Source organism: Podarcis tiliguerta, assembly GCF_965153285.1.
Source record: "Podarcis tiliguerta genome assembly, chromosome: 6".
Lineage (NCBI taxonomy): Eukaryota > Metazoa > Chordata > Lepidosauria > Squamata > Lacertidae > Podarcis > Podarcis tiliguerta.
The window spans coordinates 71,529,538-71,549,070 of NC_139539.1; the positions used below are offsets into that span (position 1 = coordinate 71,529,538).

The following is a 19,533-nucleotide window of genomic DNA, read 5'->3' on the forward strand; positions in this document are numbered from 1 at the left end:
ACAGCATAGATGGCAGGTGAAGGAAGAATGGGCACTAAAATATCTTGCATGGCTGACAAAGTGGTCATTGATCTGCTCTCTAACCTGCTGGACACTTGACAGTAAACAATATGCCTTTTAATTTCTCAGTTGAGAATTCTGTTCACTCTGAAAGCAGTGCGCTCCCGCCACTGGTTTGGGAAGTGATGCATGCACAATGCTAGATTCATATGTATCTTGCCATTTCTTATGAAATACTGCATTTTAAGGCATTTGCCCACCAAGCCAACTTCATTGCAAGTCAAGAAAAAGAGTGACCTTGCTGTGTTTTTTAAGCCAGGAAATGTTTCCATAAGGCCTTTGTTCACTAACTACACGTTGGGCCTTGTAGGATCTACTTTAATAAAAAAATCAAAACTCCACAGTCTAGAACCAGAATCAGGTGCAAGGAGTTGGGTTTGAAAATGTTTGAAGGCTAGAAAGTTCATGGACTAAACTGCAGGAGGCGCCACCATTTCCATTCTGGCCTGTTGACACTTGTGCCTCTTTTCCTTCCTTGGTACGAAACTCTTATCCGACACACACACACACACACACACACACACACAGTTACAAAGGCTACCCCTTTTGTTTAGATTTTTAAGCGCTCCCTTCCTCCAATGCGAAAGGCATCCAGGAATGCTTCTCTGGACTACTGGGCCTTCTGACATGGCAGGGTGGCACTGACTTCAGGGCTTTTCGTAAGATGGGTTTTGACAAGGAACAAGTAAATAAAATAGATCTGAGAACGCCTCTATTCCCCTCTCACAAGCAGCTCTTTGTTTGCTACCTTGCCCTACAGCTGGTCTTCCTGGCTTTGTTTTCTTTGGGGGGCAAGCAGGATAATTAGGAGACTGTTTGGGAAAATTACTCATTTCCTAGCATTCTCTGCTTACTCCGTATGTGGCAGGGCACAGTAACAATGCATGGGAAGAGGACCAAAGCAGCAAGAAGAACTACTTGGCTTCAGCAGTAGGGACAAGTTCTGCAGTCAGGGAACAGTGTGCTCCAGGCTACCTTAGATTAATATGAATTCCATTATTCTGCTATGGAACTCATATTTGGAGGGCTACTATTTGCAGGTGGTGAGCGCCTGAGCTGAATGTGCTGCAATGCGTTCCAAAATTTTAACACAAAGAGATCACGAAAAGCTGGCTCTGCAAATGCCATTTAAGCTGGAGGATATAAAACAGGCAGGACTCATGACCCCATAACACAACACAATGTCATGTATGGTGGCTCATCTGTGGCTTGATTAATGTTCTGTTTTTGTCAACTGCCTTGAAAACAAAGATGGAGCGAAGAGGGGGAAGTTTGTAAAACAGACCGGCAGGCTTCAATACATGTGCAGGCCTGCCGAAGTTCAAAGCCCATTGAAATAAATCTGTTGGGTGCTAAATCCATTTATATTGAAGTGGCGCTGTGGGTTAAACCACAGAGCCTAGGGCTTGCCGATCAGAAGGTCGGCAGTTCGAATCCCCGCAACGGGGTGAGCTCCCGTTGTTCGGTCCCTGCTCCTGCCAACCTAGCAGTTCGAAAGCACATCAAAGTGCAAGTAGATAAATAGGTACCGCTCTGGCAGGAAGGTAAACGGCATTTCCGTGTGCTGCTCTGGTTCTCCAGAAGCGGCTTAGTCATGCTGGCCACATGACCCGGAAGCTGTCTGCGGACAAACGCCGGCTCCCTCGGCCTATAGAGCGAGATGAGCGTGCAACCCCAGAGTCGGTCACGACTGGACCTGATGGTCAGGGGTCCCTTTACCTTTATACTTTTCTTATTTTTGTTAGTGGGATCTCCTTTGTGCAAATGCATGCATATTCACAGGATTAGTCCTAAATTAAGTCAACAGATGCAAACTGTTATAAATCCAAATAATTCAGCTTTACTTCTTTGAGGGAACAGGTCTATATGATGCAGTTCACACTGGGTGAACCCAGTTCCTTATTCCCCCAACAGAACTATTACCAGAAGTTTGAAGTACTTGGATTTGAGGCTGTTGTGTTCTAAGAAGCATACAGAATACAAAAAGCTTCTAGCAAGGAGGAGAGTGAAAGCAGAGTGAAAGTAATCATGCAAACAGGTTAGAAAATGTAACACCTTTTTATTTTAAGGAAGACAGACAGACAGAGGTTAGACAAAAGAATTGGATTTTAGTCATACTTACTATTTTTTTTAAAAAAACAAACAAACCCACATACATCCAAATCAAGCAGGCTAAGAAAAGATATCAAAACTTGCATAAATACATTTCAAGTGAAGTGGCCAACGTTAAATCAAGGTTAAAGTAAAGCAAACCTGTTCAACCAGCCTTTCTGTGTTAAGGTGCAAGGTACATTATACAGTACAAAGTCGGGAGAACAGAGAGAGGCATGACTGAGCTCCAGAAACGGAGACGCAGAATAGGAAGAAAGGCTATTATTTACTACTGAAATGCAACCATTTTTCTCACACGCCATAGGAACAAGGAGATAACATTTTAATCAGTGTTTCCAAGTTGCACTTGACGTACAAAGATCTGTATCTGATTTATACCAGCCCTATCTGCAGCTTAAAAAATTTTTTTTTTGCTGCATTGTGCACTTAGGTCCTTCAGTGTAGCATGGTTAACATTGTTAACACTTGAATGGAAGTGTTAGAACATAGGAGAAATGGGTTAGATAGTTTGTATTAGTCAGCTCTGAGATGTAGAGATGCCAAGAGGAAGCAAGGAAGGAACGAAGGGAGGAAGAGAAGTAGTCAGTCTGTCACATGAGAGTGCAACAGTCTCGTGACTTTCCCCTTTTTTTACCTGTTAAGGAGGGATCCTCTGTTCCATCACCTGATAACCGGCTATCGATCTGACCATTGTAGGTAGCACAGCTTAGACTTTCTTCTTGCTCCTTGAGCGATATGGAATTTTTATAAGGCGACACATTTACACCGTCACTGGTGGTTTTGCTGGGGTTTGTCTGTGGAATTGCACTTGTTTGGTTGGAGGTCTGGTAGACCTGGCTAGAAGGACCAACTGGATGATACAAAGGTTTTCCAGCTCGACTCTCCTCCTTGCTGTCCTCTTCTTCACCGTCATCGTCAATGACGACGAGTTCTGCATGGATAAGTCCATCATACCCACAGACAGTTTTATTCAGTTCTTCATCGTCCACATGCTGGTAACCCATGAAAATCATTGTAACGGGTTCGGTATCATCCACGTAACACGGCACAGCTTGGACCACACTATAACTAGAACCTTCATCACTTTCCAGAGTCCCTGAAGGAGGCCTTTCATGGGTACTTACAGAGTTTCTGAATTTTATACCTTGTTGGTTCTCTCCCATCTTCTGATAGGGTTCAACAGCCTCTTGTAGAATTTCTCTTTGAACGTTAGTTGCCATCTTGTTTGGGGGGCTAATCTGTGGTGGGCTTCGTGTTCGTTGACGGACCGGGGAGTGAGAATTGTGCCGATAGCTCTTGGAAGAATCTAAGCCATTTTCTTTAAATGGCTGCTCTTTTTTATAGGCAGGTTCCTTATAAAAACAGTCCAGGCTGTTTGTCTTGTTTTGAAGAGCTCCTTTTTGGCTATTTGGTCCCTGGACTAACTTATCATTCTGGGGAGTTGTGGGCCTGCAAAACTGGTTTGCATATACTGGTTCGTGATATTCAGTGGGAGACTTGGATTGTTTCTCCGTTGCCTGCCTCAAGAGGTCCTCCACTTCAACAGGCGCAAGGTCATCTACTTCCTTGTTTGTGACACTTCCATTGGAACACACTGCATAGACCGACTTTCTGCCATCATCGTACACTTTCACTCCTGCGCCCTTAAATTCCTCTGACGGTAGTGGTATTGTCGACAAAACTGTGCTTTCTCCAGTCTTCAGGTCTTTTTCAACTTTAATTTCCATAGCAAACAATGCTACATTGGAAGAAATAAGAGTCCTTTATAAAGCAAAGTAACACAAGTGCTAAATATATATACAAATGCCAATAATACGATAAATTAGGGCTCTTTGCAGACGACCTAATGGTCAAACACCAGACCCCATAAACACAGCAACCTCCCTAATCAGAGAACTCAATACATTTGCAATGGTGTCGGGCCTACAGGTAAACTTTGCAAAGTCTGAGGCTGTGTGCCCCATACCCCAAAAGAATTTGCCAACATTACCAAGATAAAACTTTGCTGCACCAAGTTCAGATACTAGGGGTACAAATAAGCAGAAACCTCAACAAATTATACCTCTACAACTACAACCCCCTGTGGCGACAAATCAACAAAGACCTGAAGAGATGAAACAACACCAACTTCACTCTCTTAGACAAATGTTAATGTTAATGTTAATGTTAATGTTAATGTTAATGTTAATGTTAATAATAATAATAATAATAATACAGTGGTACCTCAGGTTAAGTACTTAATTCGTTCCGGAGGTCCGTTCTTAAACTGTGCTTAACCTGAAGCACCACTTTAGCTAATGGGGCCTCCTGCTGCTGCTGCGCCGCCGGAGCATGATTTCTGTCTCATCCTGAAGCTAAGTTCTTAACCTGAGGTACTATTTCTGGGTTAGCGGAGTCTGTAACCTGAAGCGTATGTAACCTGAAGTGTATGTAACCCGAGGTACCACTGTAATAATAATATTATGCTAGGTCACAAGAACTTGCACATGACAGCAGCAGGCGGTTGTGTTAGAACATGGGGCACCAGCAGTTTCCTGTGGAACGCGTTGAATAATTTCAAGCAATGCATGCAGGGTGTGATATATTCTTCTCCAGCTGCTACTTTTCTTACTTGTATTGCTCTCCCTGCAACTGTTTTTCTCCTGATGGAGCTCAAAGACTGGAGGCAAGCCCTGCTGCTCTTAAAAGCACCTGGGAAGTGTGTTTTGGACTAGGGAAAGTGCAGGCATGAAGACTGAGCACGTCTTTTCTATCCCTTATATTGTTTCTTGTCTGGTTTCAATCACCCTGAGCCTACCTTATGTAAGTCCAGCACAACCCATGCTCCAGGAAATGGCTTTTGCACTGTCATATGTAGTTAGCCTCTGTGATAACTGGGGTCACAGATGGTTGGAGAAAGACATCAGATCCACTGGCAGAATACACTGCTACTTGGGAGGAGATTTAGAGCCCAACAGAGTAAGGATTGGAGGCCCTCAGGAGGAGTTCATGAGAAATACGGAGAGCTTTCCCTCTCCCTTTTCCAGCCCTCTCCCTATCTTTTCCTTGCTGGTTTGAGCTATATGTCGCCTGTCCTTTAAAGACTAGAGAGGCAGCTCTCGGTCTTACTGTTCGGCTACCTGCAATGGTTTAAAGCAAGGATGGGGTGTGTGGAATGGAGGTCCAAACAAACAGCTGCTGTAATACTGTGGGAGAAAAGCAATGACAAACCTAGACAGCATCTTAAAAAGTAGAGACATCACCTTGCCAACAAAGGTCCGTATAGTAAAAGCTATGGTTTTCCCAGTAGTGATGTATGGAAGTGAAAGCTGGACCATAAAGAAGGCTGATCGCTGAAGAATTGATGCTTTTGAATTATGGTGCTGGAGGAGACTCTTGAGAGTCCCATGGACTGCAAGAAGATCAAACCTATCTATTCTTAAGGAAATCAGCCCTGAGTGCTCACTGGAAGGACTGATCCTGAAGCTGAGGCTCCAATACTTTGGCCACCTCATGAGAAGGGAAGACTCCCTGGAAAAGACCCTGATGTTGGGAAAGATGGAGGGCACAAGGAGAAGGGGACGACAGAGGACGAGATGGTTGGATAGTGTTCTCGAAGCTACCAGCATGAGTTTGACCAAACTGCGTGAGGCAGTGGAAGACAGGAGTGCCTGGCGTGCTCTGGTCCATGGGGTCACGAAGAGTCGGACACGACTAAATGACTAAACAACAACCATTTCCCTCTCTGCGAAAAGCCAGAACAGATTGGTGGGTTATCTGTGTTCTGGTGGCAATAGGGCTGAGCTTGTAAATCAACGTTAGAAATAAATTCAAGACACGAAGTTGTTCTACTAGCCTATCTGAGCACACGTACACCTCTAAGGCATTGCCTGAAAAACAGAAAGCACCAATTCCTCAGGAAGGACCAAAGCTCAGGGGTAGAGGCTGTGCTTTGTATCCACTAGATCCCTGGCATCTCTAGGTTAGGGCAGGAAAAGACCAAAATGCTATTGGCAGTAGTGAAGATAATCATGAACTAGATGAATTGGTCATCTGACTTGGTTTAAGGCAGCTGGGCTAGATAGGCCTCTGGTGTGATTCAGCAAGACTCTTATTTCTTTAAGCAGTCCTGCTGAAGAGCAAGAGCTTGTCACACCCATGGCAACGAGTAAGCAGAGCCGAGACAACAATTTCCATTCCTGCTACTGGGATAACGTGCAAGTTTGATATAGCACAATAAAGTTAAGGTAGACAATGACACTCATTGGACCTCACGTTCTTCTGCCAACTTGCAGGGTTTGAGGAAACAAAAGGGGCGATTAAGGGAACATCTTCCAGCTTGTCATGTTGGCTCTCGCTAAAGATCAGCCATGGGGTTGTGCTTGAATTTCTGTGTCGGTATCTGGAAGGCACTGGTTTGCGTTCAGTCTTTGCCAATGCTCTAGGGCAAGCTCTGGGCGTTTCAAAATGTTTGCTAATTAAAAACCTGCCCATCCTCTCCTTTCAGCATTTGAGATCTTCGGGAACATGGAACAGATATAGCTAGCAGTATTCTGGAAACAAGGTGTCTTTGACAAAGAAGAATAGTGTGCTCACCATCACACTCTTTTCTTGGCAAACGAAGCACACGCAGAACTCATGCAAAACAAAATAGAACAAACGAAACAACATTGTGTGTAGCCAATGCCACACATCCTCAAATATATGAGGTCTGGAGGTCTGTTCTTAACCTGAAACTGTTCTTAACCTGAAGCACCACTTTAGCTAATGGGGCCTCCTGCTGCTGCCATGCCACCGCTGCATGATTTTTGTTCTCATCCTGAAGTAAAGTTCTTAACTGGAGGTACTATTTCTGGGTTAGCGGAGTCTGTAACCTGAAGCGTAAGTAACCTGAAGCATATGTAACCCAAGGTACCACTGTATATATCTTATGAGAAAAGTCTGTTTAGAAGTTTAGTCAAATGCATCAAACCCTGGAGAGCACTACAGGTCGAAGTAGACAATACTGAGCTACATGGACTAGAAAAAAAAAAGATTTGTGTCTCTCTCTGTGTTCTATCATCTATCTATCTATCATCTATCATCTATCTATCTATCTATCTATCTATCTATCTATCTATCTATCTATCTATCTCTATCTATCTATCTATCTATCTATCATCTATCTATCATCTATCTATCTATCATCATCTATCTATCATCTATCTATCTATCAATCTATCTATCATCTATCTAATCTATGCATACTTATTTATTTCAAATACACATTTCATTTCCTTTTAGATGTACCCCATTTTAGATGTACCCCATTATAAATCTACACCCTTTCTTTAACTGCATTGCTGAATTTTACCTTTTCGCTTTTCTTCATCATCCTCTGCTTCTAGATGCCCTGTCCTTTTAAGTGCAGAAGGCCTGAAAGATTTTGGAAGGTCAGGTATGTTGGCATAAATGTAGTCAGGTGGCTCTGTGAAAAGAGAGAATGGTTAATACATAACCACTTTTACCTCTAATGTTAGGCACAAATAATGTAAAATTCTAGGCTTCTGAGTGAACATACCTTCTTTAGTCTCTACTTTTTCCACCTTCACAGACTGAGAAAAAAGAAGAAGCAAGTATTGTAAATAACCACCAGTAGGGTTGAAAGTGTCACAGCTTGTCAACCACACAGCTACAGAATATGTAGCGGCAGTGGAATATATATGTATGTATATGTCTATAAATCGCTACACCATATCCTCCATATATATAAAACATTTCCTCAGGGATCGCCTCTCTCCATATGAACCTTTCTGGACCCTGAGATCATATTCTGAAGCCCTTCTTCATGTGCCTCCTCCACCAAAGGTCCAGAGTGTGGCAACACAAGACTTGGCCTTTTCTGTAGTGGCCCCCTGACTGTGGAAGTCTCTCCCCTGGGAGACTTGCCCAGCCCCTTTGTTCCATATCTTTAGGTCCCATGCAAAAACATTCCTCTTTAACCAGGCCTTTGGCTAATTGACAACTGATGCCCTTTTATAATTGTTGGGGAGGGGTGATAATTGGGTTGTTTTTGTCTTTATTTTTATTATGTATTTTTGTGATTTTATCTTGTGAATGGCCCTGAAACCTGTGGGTATAGGACTGTGTACAAATTTAATAAACATCAAAAAGAAAAATAATTTTGCTGGGTTATTAAATAAGGTATTTTACCTTCCTATGAGGCATATGCAATTGGTCAATATATTTGTCATTCCTGGGTGTGATGACAACTGTTCTTGCAATATAGCTTTTCGTCTATGACTTTCTCTGCCTTGCCACATCTTCAATTAGACCACTCTGGGGCAATGGATGGCAGTAGCTTCTCTCTACAAAAGCGATTGCATAATACCCCTTTGGGCCTATTTGACTTTCAGGACACGTTGGCAAGCTTGCGTGTTTGTTCAGTCTTTGACTGAAGGGTGAATAAACATAGAGAGCATTTTTCCTCTCTGAGTTTAGGCTCCCCCCCCCTCCATATGTTCTTGATACTCTGCCAACGTAGATATACAGTCAACTGTTAACCCTGAGCTATTTTTAATGCTAAAATAATGCTGTAGTTCAGAGCACAAAGCGCAAATATTCCAATACTAGGATTAGGGTATAAATGTGATGCAACATTTCCTGTGGGAATCTCGACATAACATATCTCGATAAATCTGCATGTTTTGGAGGGGCTTGACCACTGTGAGTTTTAGTCGCTCCTATTTCCCCCTGCTGAACTTCACATTGGAGCTCTGTGACATTTCCTTGCCTTCATCCCTGCCTCCCCCTCAATTGATTATTTTTGCAAAGCGACAGAGATTACATCAGTAGCAGGACTTTAAAATTAGACGCTGACCTTTATAATATCTTCTGTGGTTCTTTCTACCGATTTAAGCTTCTTCAGTATGGCCTTTTCTTTAGCTGAGATGGCCAGTTCTTCTTTCTCAAGGTCCTCAATTTCTTTTTCAAGTCTGCATTATGTAGAATATTTGGAGAAGCAATGGTTAATGGTGCCAACTGGTGCCAAGATAAAACATACTATGTACCACTTAATCTCCAACAGTGCAACAGTGGTTTTATTTCGAGCTCGTCATTTCCCCTATTTCTGATGTTCAGGCACAAGAAGGAGGTCTCTGCAGGTCTGAAGGAATCCAAGGTTTGGTAAAGCTACGAAAAATCTCCGAAAATATCCCCACGAGGACTGAGCATGCTCAGTGACCATGGAATACTGCAGAAAACTATGTGGGAGGAGGAATGAAATTAAGTATCCTGGAGAATGGCACTGAATAAGGAACATGACAGTCTGCCACATTTTGTTGTGGGTCGCATCAGCTTCGTTAGATTAGTGACCCTCTAAGTGATGGACGTGGGTGGCGCTGTGGGTTAAACCACAGAGCCTAGGACTTGCCGATCAGAAGGTTAGCGGTTCGAATCCCCGCGATGGGCTCAGCTCCCATTGCTTGGTCCCTGCTCCTGCCAACCTAGCAGTTCGAAAGCACGTCAAAATGCAAGTAGATAAATAGGTACCGCTTCAGCGGGAAGGTAAACGGCATTTCCGTGCGCTGCTCTGGTTTGCCAGAAGCAGCTTCGTCATGCTGGCCACATGACCCGGAAGCTGTACGCCGGCTCCCTCGGCCAATAAAGTGAGATGAGCGCCGCAACCCCAGAGTCAGCCACAACTGGACCTAATGGTCAGGGGTCCCTTTACCTTAAGTGTCAGAAAATTCTGAGGAAAATAGAAAAGGAAGTAGAAATTTCTGCAATTCGCATGGTTAGTCTGTGGAAACCAGGAACGGAAACCAGTCAAACGAATATGCTCAGCATTCAAGCATGTTGTTGTTTAATTCCGTAAACAATATACAATAAGTGGCTTTTTGAACATTGTTTTGTTGCTTCTCTTACATTGAAATGAATGAAAGTTACATTAGTTACCTAAATAGTTACATAACATATGTAAAATAGCGGGACAGTGAGACAGATAACATAGTATTTGACAGAAACCAAACTGCAGTGGAATGGAAACAGTGCTGTTTGTTATGAGCGCAGTTTAGAATGGAATTTGCTGCCTTCTTTCATCCCTACTCAAAATGGGAGCTGGGATAATGAGGAGACAGGGCTGTCCTCCATTGCCAGATATTCAAAGGAAGCGTCATCAAATGCAATTGCCTCACAGTCTATTCCACAGTTTTCCAAGCTTTTCATGTTGGTGACTCACTTTGCAGACATGCATCATTTCGCAACACGGTAATTCAGTTTTACTAGCAGACCGGAGGTTAAACTAACTCCTTTCTAGCCCCGGGAGGAGAGCAGGGAGCATTCACGCGACACACCTACACACTGCAGCCGACACACTAACATGTCGCAAAACACAGTTTGGAAAGCTGTGCTCTTGTCTGCCCTGTGTAACACTGAATGGAGCAGTGTGGTGAGGGAGAGGGTTTTTCCATTTTGTATTTTGTACAGCATCTTTTTGTTGGGCTGGTACTTCATAAAAGTTGAATGTCAAGAACAATATATTATTTCCAGGAGTTGCAGTTCACATTCTCTTGGAAATGGACAGAAATACTTTCACTCAGCTTGGGCATGAATACTTGTTTTTAGCAGCCAAATCAATCCGAAAATGGATGATTTGACAACGCTGCTTAAGAAAAAAAGAAGACGCACAGCATCCTCGGTGCGAAATAGTACTGAACAGTTAGCAGTTATTCAGTCACGGTAAATGTGCCAACAGAGTAGAACAGGGCCTGATGCAATCAATACTGAGTAATGCGGTATTTGCTTGTCCCTGTCCCCCCCCCCCCCCATGTAGCATCTAATTTGCTACATGATTATCTGTATCCAGGAGTTAACGGAATCTCTTTTGTCAGATAACCTTTCTGGTTTTGTACAGATGACATTTGGTTGGGAATCGGCTAGCATCTATTCAACAAAAGCCAGGGTACTTCTTCTTTAATTTTTTTTTTGGGGGGGGGGGCGAGTATATGCATCAAAACAGACTTTCTGGGAGTGACAACAATTTGGAGGAGTCCTGCGTGTGAAAGGTCAGAATAAAAATAATTAAAAAGGAAAGAGCTGGCAAACAAAGCAAATTATGTTTTAAAAGTCAATAATCTTTCATCCAGGCTGGGGTGAGGAGGGGAAACAGCACTGCACGAAGGGAGGTGGGTGGTGCCCCTCCCCATTGCCACGTAGAGGCCTCATCCAGGCCTAAATCTGTACATGTAAGAAAGGCAACACATGCTCACAACAGGTACACATCTTCTCTTGTTCGCATCATCTACCGGCCGCAAATTCCTGCCACGTATATATGTACATGCACAGGACTGAAAATGCATTGTGTAATGTGTGGGGCAACTCCAAATCACACCAGCGTCGGCCAATGTTGTTTTTAGCTCTGCCTACTGAGCCTTGGCTAGGATTTGAGGTTTCTAAGGTGCTTGGCTTCTAAAGAATTCTTTCCTAAAGAATTTGCCGAGAAAGTTCTAATAAGACCACAGAGGATCCGAACAGGTGCTGCTGTGTGTTCCTTGGTAACAACATTACAGGGGTTTCTTTTGATGCTAATTCCACACTCCAAATACTTCCTACTCACAGCATGTGGGGAACCAGTTTCCATGGTTGCTGAGAGACCTGCATTGATTGCGAGGTGATTAGGGCACCTCAGGCAGAGAGGCAAATTTCAGGCATGTAGACCAGGTAGTGCACTCAGGGGCATAGGAAGGGGGGTGCGGGGGTGCAGTGCGGACCACCCCGGGTGTTATCCTTGAGGGGTGTGGGTGACAATACGGCACAATGTGGGGGGGCGGCACTTACAGCAGGGCCTGGCCTGCAGCGCCCCCAAGCCACGCATCTCTCCTGGGAGTGACGTGGTGGCTCAGGGCCCTGTGCCGACAGAAATGGCAGCATGGGGCTTGCATCAACCAGGTGGACTCCGTGGGCAGATTGCTGCTGCGCCCCTGTTCGGCGCCCCCATGTGTGGATTGCTGCAGCCCCCCCGCGGGCAGTTCGCCTTGCCCCCGCCACTCCCGGTGCCAGAACAGCTAGCTACACCCCTGAGTGCACTTTAAAGTTGACTGAATGGAATATGGAAAATAACTACAGTGGATGCCTGGGTTGCAAACGTGATCCGTGTGGGATGCACATTCGCAACCCACAGTGGCACATCTGCGCACATGTGGGTTGCGATTCAGTGCTTCTGCGCATGTGCGACTGCCAAAACCCGGAAGTAACCCGTTCCAGTACTTCTGGGTTTCGGCGGTCTGTAACCCAAAAAAGCGCAACGGGAAGCATCTGTAACCCGAGGTATGACTGTACTTCTGCTGAATTCGAAACCAACCACGTTCTGTAGAAGAAAGATTTTTTTTTAAAAAAGAACCATTTCAAATTCTTTACTTCAAGATTTGAGCTCTACTCTACCAATATGAATGTCAACACTTTGCGATACCAGCATTCATACTGAAGTAGGGGTGTTGCAATGGAGGGAATGCAAATATGTCGAAACAGTTTTGGCAACTTTGATTCCTTGTTTCATTATTGTTAGTTGAACATCAGAATTTTAAAAACTCTGTCCTATTCAAAATGTCACAGGAACATGGCAAGCTGCCTTATATCGAGTCAGAAATTGGCCTATGCAACTCTGCATTCTCTATAATGACTAGGCGTGGTTCTACGGGATTTTAAGCAGTTGTTTTCAGTCCTACCTGAAGATACCAGGGACTGAAGTGTCATTTTAAATGTTAAAATGCTCAGTTGCTGCCAATTTTAAGCAATGATTTTTAAAAGCATGGTGAAATCTCACCCACTTGCAGCATATCCAGAACATGATATTTTAAAACAAGGTGTTTTGGGGGGAAATTTTTGGCTATATTATTGAAACAGCAGAAGGCAAATAGCTGGCCCCAGAGACAATAATCCTCATTAAGAATAGAAAAGTGATCTGATCACATAGCTTTTAATAACCGAGCAATAAAAAGAAGAATTTGTGCTGTACCTGAGGATATTTTGTTCCAGCTCATTCATCCGTTGTTGATCCTCTCGATTCTGGTTTTGCATTTCTTCTTGTTCTTTTGGAGTCAGAGTATTTAATCCATCCCAGAGCCATTTCTCACGCAGAGCTTTTTTCTACAGATATTAACATATTTTAAAAGAATCTCATTACCAGTTTCCTTCGACTGCCACACATCTGGCACAAATTCCCATATCAAGCATGCATTGGCTCAACCTTGATGAACAACCAAATTGTTTTACCACAGGCCAGATATGCATCTGCAAGGCTGAAGAAGCTGTGGTCGCTCAGTGGTGACATTCAGAACTTTCATGTCTCGACTTAAAAAAGCCTTTTGGCTATGCATACAACCCCTCTGAGCAAGCGAAAAAGCCAGGAAGCCTTCCATTAACGAATAGGTTCCTGTTTCATTCATTTCCACTGGGAAACCGTGGTCAACAGTATGGAACAAATCAGGATATTAACCCATGGTTTGAAGGCTCAGTATCCTGTTCTGATACCATAGTTTCCTGGTTTGGATGAAATGGGAAACTATGGTTAGAGACTTCCTGGTTTGATTGCCACCTCAAGTGAAGGAAGGTTTGAAAGGGCTATGTACGTGGCCCAAAGGATCATATCCTGGCTTCATGAGCAGATTATCTGAATGATTATATTTAATCTTTAATTCTTGCTCCATGACAAACAATCTGATTTCTGCCATCCTCCTCTTTCCTCCTCCCCTTTCCAATGTGAGGCTACTTGTACAGATATAGTCTTAACCGTGGGCTGCTTATGTAGGAATTTCTTCCTGTCCCTTGGGTGGCCCTCAAACCAGGAATCTTGGAGACCTTGTTGTAAAAAGGAGGTTCAAAAAGAGAGGATGTCTCTCTTATGGAGTGGCTTCTTAGGTGCTGCAACTGCTTGCAGTATATTATGCCAAACAGAGTCTACTAACACGGTATGATGGGATAAGATTCTCAGAATGGCCTCAGTGATGGCATGCTACATTTGTCTAGCGTGGTTCACATTCCACCATATTATTGGCACTGAGGCATTAGATAGCACGAACCTCTGCCATCAGGCTCCAGGCATTCCTGGAACCAAAGACTTCCCACAATACTTCCTCAGGAGCCAACCGTTTCATAATGTGAAGTAAATGTTGCTTGAAGTTTCACATGTGCCTACAGTGCTTTAAGAGGTAAAGATCTAAAAGGTTCCCTTTTCAGGCTCTAGACAGATTCTTCTGCCCCAACACCAATTTCTTAAAAGAGTCAAGTACATTCCTTTTATGAGCTGGAACTCAATGAGAACATTTTACTCATTAGTTAGGATAAAGGACATAACAAATGAAGAGGACCTGTAAAATATACTGCAAGACCCTCCTGTATGTCATTAAAATGGAGATAGCATCCCTAAGGCCTGTTTCCCCCCCCCATCTCCTTCCAGGGATATGTCCCCTGGAATTGGCCTGCCATTATAATCACAGATAATTACTTCTTTTTTTGGTTTTGGTTTTCCCTTGCAGCATTGTTCTCTTTTACTAGTGATGCCAACCTGTTCGTGCCAGAGTTTCAGTCCTGGCACAGTTTAGCAAGCACATATAGGGTTTGCTGGGCAACCAAAGGACATGGTCTCTGAGCTGCCCTGAAGGAGTTAAGGAATGCATTCCATAGTTGCATAGCAACTGCAATTCCAGCTCCCTCCACTCTCAAACTGGGGAAAGGTAGCCATGAAAGCTGAGGTCTTAATGTAGCATTTAGCTGCCTAACAGAGCCATGGCAGTCAACCAACAACTGGTCTGATAATAATGTTCACCGTTGCCTTCTCATATCCCTGAAATTCATTGGTAAAGAGCTTTGATTGATTGGTTGTTCAATTATATATTTTTTGCGATTCCAAAGTGAGTAACAACATTAAAAAGAAACTGCAGTATAAAACAACTAAAACAACATACAATAAAACACAATATGAAGCAGCAGCTGACAGCAATTATAAAAGCCCATTGCCATCAAAATATTGCAGCGAATGTCAAAGCCTTCCTCAACATCATAACAACACAGTCCCATTAGTTCCCACTAGAAGTCTGAGAGAATAAAAAAACATATTTCATGGAAATATGCCCAAAGATGATGCCACTTCCATTTCAACTACCCTCATTTACACATTTACACAGTGGGTAACCCTCCTTTACAAAACGATATACAGTCGTACCTTGGTTGAACAAATGCCTTGTGACTTGAACGTTTTAATATAATAATAATAATAATAATAATAATAATAATTTATTTATACCCCGCCCATCTGGCTGAGTTTCCCCAGCCACTCTGGGCGGCTCCCAATCAAATGTTAAAAACAGTACAGCATTAAATATTAAAAACTCCCCTGAACGGTGTTTGGCTCCCTAACACCGCAAACCCGGAAGTGAGTGTTTGGGTTTGTGAATGTTCTTTGGAACCTGATGGTCCGATGTAGGGACTTCCTGCAGCCAATCGAAAACTGCACCTTGGCTTCCAAACATTTTGGAAGTCAAATGGATTTTTGGAACGGATTCTGTTCAACTTCTGAGGTAGCACTGTATATGCGAAAAAACTCCAAGAGCAAAAGGCAAGCAATGCCCTCTCCGTTGTTCTTCTCCTCCCATCTTTTTGTCCCTTTCACAGAGGTCATGTTGGGACTGTGAGCACTAGCAATTGATTATGAACTCCTCCTCTCCTCTTGCTCAGCAACTGACTGTTCCCGATAGCTGACCATATTCTATACCCACTCCAGGGTTTTTCTAGTTCCAGCGACAACACTCCCCTGTGGCTGCAAAGCATCCAAGGAACGTAATTTGCCATTAAAGGAGGCTTAGTTGTATCTGACCAAACTGCGGGAGGCAGTGGAAGACAGGAGTGCCTGGCGTGCTCTGGTCCATGGGGTCACGAAGAGTCGGACACAACTAAACGACTAAACAACAACAAGTTGTATCTCACACCCATTAAATTAGTGCTGCAGTGATTAAGCGTGTTATGTGAATTATTCCACAAAAGCAAGCATGTTTTCATGTGCTTGGAGACTTCACATGCGAACCTAGCCATGAGATGTGCGCTAATGTTGGTGGGAGACTCCTTGTTTCCAGCTTTGCAATCTGTAGGCAAGTAGTTGTGCCCTTTCTTTAGTAGGGAGAGCAGCGTGCTCACGAAAACCCTTGCTCCTACAGCGATTCATCACTTTCTAATTACGCCTCTCTCAAGCTTATTTAATTATATTTTCTCAAAATACTGTAATGGAATCTAAATCCCTGCATAATAATTTGCGCAATCATACTTATTAGCAATAACACTATTAAAATTCTCTGTTGGATGGGGGTAAAACAGGAAAGCACGGGAGTGACAGCAATGAGAACCTCATTTAAGAGCAGGGAATATGTTAAAATTATGTAATTCTGTCTACTGCATAACACAGTCTGGGTCATTAACAGTGGAAGTGATGCAGTAAAAATTGATGAAGCAAGCTTATATGATGGGTATGTTAATTAAACAAGAAGCTGTCCAGAAGAAGTAGTGTACCAGTTTGATGGGACATGCTTCCTGGTTTTTAGAGCTCCAGGGCTCCATGCACCCCTTCTCACTGGTTAAAGACAATGCAGATTCTCAATGGCTTAAGAAAAAGATTTGTCATTGCTCATTTGGATGTGCAACTTTAGGGCTCCCAAACAATCATTCTGCAGCTGGTGTGCCACAGCTATATTAAACCATATCCTGGACCTCTGAGTAGAGGAAGAACAGCTGATCCTTTTGTCCTTGGCAGGACACAACTTCTCTGCTATAAGCACCCATGAATAAGGGGAGGATAGTGGCTGCAGGATGGTTGTCATAACTGAAAACACAAAGAAGTCCTTTTCAGGTGTTATGCTATCATTCTTCTACTCTAGGGAAGGGCAACTTCTGGCCCTCAACAGGTCCACCAAGCATTGTCAAAAGTCAGGGGTAAGGGGAAGTGTAGTTAAGCAATGTCTGGAGGACACATGTTACCCACTCCTATCCCTTCTAATCTGTACACTGAAATTCGCTGTGCGGTGGACATGTGTGGATAGGGAGCAGCAGGTTCCATCTTTTTCAATCCACCCATGTTTACTGAATGCCTGGGTAGGTTCCTCGCATGTCCAGCTGAATGAGCAGAGCGCTCTGTCTTCACAGTTGAGATCCCTGCACAGTCAAGGGTTCTAGATTGTCTGCAGAGATGCTTCTGGGCATACAGTTCTACACGGGACCCTTGCTCAGGCATTCAATATACAGTGGTACCTCGGGTTACATACGCTTCAGGTTACATACGCTTCAGGTTACAGACTCCACTAACTCAGAAATAGTACTCGGGTTAAGAACTTTGCTTCAGGATGAGAACAGAAATCGTGTGGCGGCAGCGGGAGGCCCCATTAGCTAAAGTGGTGCTTCAGGTTAAGAACAGTTTCAGGTTAAGAATGGACCTCCAGAACGAATTAAGTACCTAACCCAAGGTACCACTGTATATACGTGATGTTGCATACACTCAATGCGCCCAGCCATGACAGCCACAGCAGCAGCAACCTTTTCACTGCTGAACTGATGGAGAACACTTTTGTGACTTCTGCAGTTCTTACACTTTCTCACTGACCTCGACAACCACGTCCTACTACTGAGCCTCTAGTCAGGACACAATTTGTGCCGAGATTTTTGTGACACTGTTTTGACTACTGTCAACAAATGAGCACTGTGAGTTTTTATTTTTTATTGTTTCGTTCTTCATCTGACAAGCAATGTCAAGCTGTCCTTGAAAAGCTCAGCTTTTCATATGAGGCTGGCCATTTGATCCATCGGTAATTGGGATTTTGTACCAAGGAACTTGGCAAGTTTGACATCTGTAGGTGCTTCTGTAGTGCGTGGGAAGCAGGGTCAGAACATCTTTTCATGTAGGACCATTAAGTTAATTGACTAAACATTTGGCAGATACAACAAGTTACTGCCTGAGGAGTTTAGAAGAATCTTTTATTTAATGCTTTGGTGAATCCCATTGTTATGGAGTCTATAGTCAATACTAAATTGAAAATGCTTTGCATGTTCAGACCTTTTAACCTCCCCCTTAAATAAATTCAGACAAGACTCAAATTTTTGTTTGGTTTTTGGCAGAATTTAGGCCACAGCTTTATTGATTACAGCAAGTGAGTGGTTGCATAGGCTCTGGTTCTTCTAGCTCCCTGCACCATTGCAGGTAGCGCTGACCCAGGGCACCAGCATAGGTCAGCCTATGGTGAACACCCGTTAGGCAGAAAGTCCACCACCCAGATGTCCCCCTGGACTCAGGCATGGGCACAACCCCTTCTCAGGGGTTGACCAAACCACTGAGTCCCTGGATTCCTTTAATGGAATACCCTTCACATAGGGATGGCGAGGGCCTTCTCCCATCCCTATCACCTGAACCAGTGCCTATCCACAACCTTAAAAGTTGTGATGATTTGCTACGTGGCAGGCGAAACCCAAATGGCAACAGCCAATCAGCCAAGTGGGGAAATTCCTACTGTGCCTCTGTCCCAACGACAGACGACGGCATAGCAAGGTCAAGAGCAACAAGCCCTAAAAGTAGGGAGAGGTGGGCGGGTTTTCCAATGCATGCACCGAAAGAGGAAGTTCTGGGTCACGTGCATATAGGTCCCTTTATCCATTTAGCCTGCGTCCCATTGGCCTGATTAAACCCAGCATCAAGGGACCTACCAATTGGGTATTGTGGCTATCCAATCGTACCCACCTTCAACACAGGGTTTGGTTGCCAGGTCTCACCGCAACAAGTGCCCTCTTTAAGGGAGGACCCGATTTGTCTGAAAAACGTGCAGTTGTACTTCTATTAAATAGTTATTTCTGGCCATCACTAAACCATCACTAAACAACTCAAGTCTTTTATGAAATGCCCAGTGCTGCTATTTATTAATTAAAATTATATATTGCCTTTCCTCTCAAAGGAGCCCAGGTAGACAATTATTAACTAATGCACTCTGTTTTCTAGCTAGTAAAACTCAAAATTCACCTGCACACCTAAATAAAGATGACATTCATACGGCAAAAATTAAAGAAATGTTTAGATTTGTGAAGGAAAGAAGGTATGTAACTGGACCTGTATTGATTAGACAGGACACTTGTGTCAGACTGGTTCACACATACATATTTGTCAAGTGATTACTTACATGTGTGAATGGGCCAATATAGATGTGACACCACAAATCAACATACTCCAACCTGATGTCCTCCAGATATTTTGAAATACAAATCTCATCATCCCTGACCATTGGTCGTACTGTCTGGGGCTGATGGGAATTGTAGTCATGTGTGTGTGTGTGTGTGTGTGTGTTTGTGTGTTTGTACACCTGCTTGGGGAAAAGCTGCTTT

The 19,533-nt window shown here is 43.5% G+C and overlaps 1 protein-coding gene across 1 annotated transcript in view; it reads right to left on the reverse strand.

The window, feature by feature from the left end:
- PALMD (palmdelphin) overlaps positions 1–19,533 on the reverse strand; it is a 57,216-nt gene that overhangs the window by 462 nt on the left and 37,221 nt on the right. Inside the window, exons 4-8 of the mRNA XM_083444941.1 lie at positions 13,145–13,275; positions 9,011–9,125; positions 7,712–7,745; positions 7,505–7,618; positions 2,807–3,910 (exon numbers count right to left, since the gene is read on the reverse strand). Coding sequence (XP_083301067.1) covers positions 2,807–3,910; positions 7,505–7,618; positions 7,712–7,745; positions 9,011–9,125; positions 13,145–13,275 — 1,498 coding nt within the window. The remainder of the gene's footprint in view (positions 1–2,806; positions 3,911–7,504; positions 7,619–7,711; positions 7,746–9,010; positions 9,126–13,144; positions 13,276–19,533) is intronic.